The sequence below is a fragment of the Microtus ochrogaster genome, linkage group LG4 (genome assembly GCF_000317375.1).
Source record: "Microtus ochrogaster isolate Prairie Vole_2 linkage group LG4, MicOch1.0, whole genome shotgun sequence".
Lineage (NCBI taxonomy): Eukaryota > Metazoa > Chordata > Mammalia > Rodentia > Cricetidae > Microtus > Microtus ochrogaster.
The window spans coordinates 22,547,322-22,549,779 of NC_022030.1; the positions used below are offsets into that span (position 1 = coordinate 22,547,322).

The 2,458-nt window shown below is 47.7% G+C and overlaps 1 protein-coding gene across 3 annotated transcripts in view; it reads left to right on the forward strand.

Moving 5' to 3' along the window:
• LOC101987348 (zinc finger protein 14) overlaps window positions 1-2,458 on the forward strand; it is a 105,524-nt gene that overhangs the window by 67,330 nt on the left and 35,736 nt on the right. For 2 of the 3 annotated variants that reach the window (XM_013351556.2, XM_013351557.2), the window contains exon 2: window positions 193-270. The exons of the other annotated variant lie outside the window; for it this stretch is intronic. In XM_013351556.2, the coding sequence (XP_013207010.1) occupies window positions 262-270 (9 nt within the window). In that variant the 5' untranslated portion in view covers window positions 193-261. The remainder of the gene's footprint in view (window positions 1-192; window positions 271-2,458) is intronic. 3 annotated transcript variants of the gene reach the window in all.

Here is a 2,458-nt window from a genome sequence, read left to right on the forward strand (position 1 = left end):
CAGGCTGACAACAGTCTCTCAGGGTCATGGCTGCCAGTCTTGGTACTTGGATTTTCTTTCTTATGTCTGGTGACTCCAGCTGTGTGTTGGAAACTTTGCAGGAGACTGGGTAAGGTGTTGTGGCCTAGCTGGAGAGATCGTTTGGGGACTTCTGGGGCCCGTCTCATCTCACCAACTTGCTTTCTTCCCCAGCTCTGGCCCCTGTGGACTCTGCTTCTTCTGAGAAATACATTTCAAGGAAGACTGTTGAATTTCTAAACCATGGCCCGTGTAAGTTAACTGTTCATATTCTTTTTCTGGAAACACTGTCATGTTAAGGTCCTGCAAATATCTCTCTTTTTGAAATTTCTTTTTATGTGTATGGGTGTTTATATATGCACCATGTATGAGTGTGTGTATGTATGTATGTATGTATGTACATATGTACCACATGAGTGCCAGGATCCAGGGAGGCCAGAAGAAGGTGTCAGATCCTTGGAATTGCAGTTAAAGTTCTAAGCCACCACATAGGTGTTGGGAACCTAACCCAAGTCCTCTTTGAGAACAGCGAGTGCTCTTAATGACGGAGCTGTCTCTCCAGACACATAGGAACATTTCTTTATTGTGAAACTTACTATGAGAACCCCATCTAGGACCTTCCTCCCAGCTGTTTCAAATCCACTGAGGGAAGAACACAGGCGTTGTCTTTTCCAGTCATTCATGTGCTCACTGAACAAATCACTCTGCATCTATGAGCCGAGAGAAGATGGGACACACGGAGAAACCCTATCTATTTTGAGAAACCAATAAACAAATGAATAAACATGGTGTTGTTTGGCTCCAGCTAAGGTATGGTGAGGTCTTGTGGGTTTAGGGCTGGGCAGGGATGTGTCTGACGGAAACTTGCTTTCAGGAGATTTAGGAGCTTCACTAGAGCCCCAAGAGCTCAGGAGCAGTGTTACATTTGCAGTCAGATAGGGAAGGCTAGGATGACCACATGACCTCCATTTCTCAGCCTTTGTGTGGTTGCTTGAATCTGAACCCAGGTCCTCATGCGTGTGTAGTAAGCACGTTACTCACTGAGCCGTTTCCCTAGTCCCTGAAGACAATGTTGGAGCTAGGGACAGTGGCACCTTTAACACCTTTAACTCCAGCACTCGGGAGGTTGAGGCAGTGGAAAGGCTGCAGGTCCCAGGTGATCCAGGCTACAATGTGAGATTCTGCCTCTAAAACAGAACAAAATAAAAATGGAGCCAGTGAGGTGGCTCGGTGGACCAAAGGCCCTTGCTGCAGGGTGATAGAAACCTAGTGAGCTGAGATTTGACTCCAGTAACCTACAGAGGCGGAAGGCAAAAACTGACTCCACAAAGCTGTCGTCTCACTACCACATGCGTGCCTGCATTAGCGCGCGTGTGCGCGCGCGCACACACACACACGCACACACACACACACACGCACACACATACGCACACACACACGCACGCACACACACACACGTTATTGCTGTGTAGTCCAGGCTGCCTTGCATTCATGTCCTACCTCACTTGTTATGATTATTGTTGTCCCTCAGCTAGTCTCTCACTCTTGACGCCCACCTACCCCGCCTGCAGTGTGTCCGTTATATCTGTCCTAGGAGCTCTCTCTTGCTGTGGTAAACACCGTGACTAGCAAGCCGCAGAGGATTTGTTTGTTTGTCTGTGTGTTTCATCTTACAGCTTATTGTCCATCATGAAGGAAGTCAGGACAGGAACTCGAGGCAGGAACTGAAGCAGTTGCTTCATGGAGGAATGTTGCTCACTGGCTTGTTCTTTCCGGCTTGCTCAGCTATTTTTTTCTTTTTCTTTTTTTCTTCTGTTTTTATTTATTTATTTATTTATTTTTTTGTGACAGAGTTTCTCTGTGTAACAGCTGTCTTGGAGCTCACTCTGTGGACCAGGCTGGCCTCAAATTCACAGGGATCTACCTGCCCCTGCCTCCCAAATGATGGAATTAAAGGCGTACACCACCACCGCCTGGCTCAGCTATCTTTCTTATATAACAACCCAGAGCCACCTGGCCAGGGTGTACCACCCGCAGTGGGCACTCCCTCATCAATCAAGAGAACGTCTTGCAGACATGCCCACAGGCCAGTGTGATGGAGGCAGTTTCTTAATTGAGGTTCTCTTCCCAGATGACTGTAGCTTGTGTTAAACTGACAAAAACCAACCAGCACATTCTCATTGTTCTGCTCGATCAGATTTTGCTTTCCATACATGTTTGGGTTCTTGATGTATGTCAGAGCATGTAGCAGCCGAAAGTGACAGTTCATAACAAGGGAGAGGGTGGAAGTTGGGGGAGAAGAGGAGGAAGAGAAAAGCGACAGCAGGACCCTCCTAGAACACATGAGCACCTTGCTGCAGGACCCTCCTAGAACACATAAGCACCTTGCTGCAGGACCCTCCTAGAACACATAAGCACCTTGCTGCAGGGCCCTCCTAGA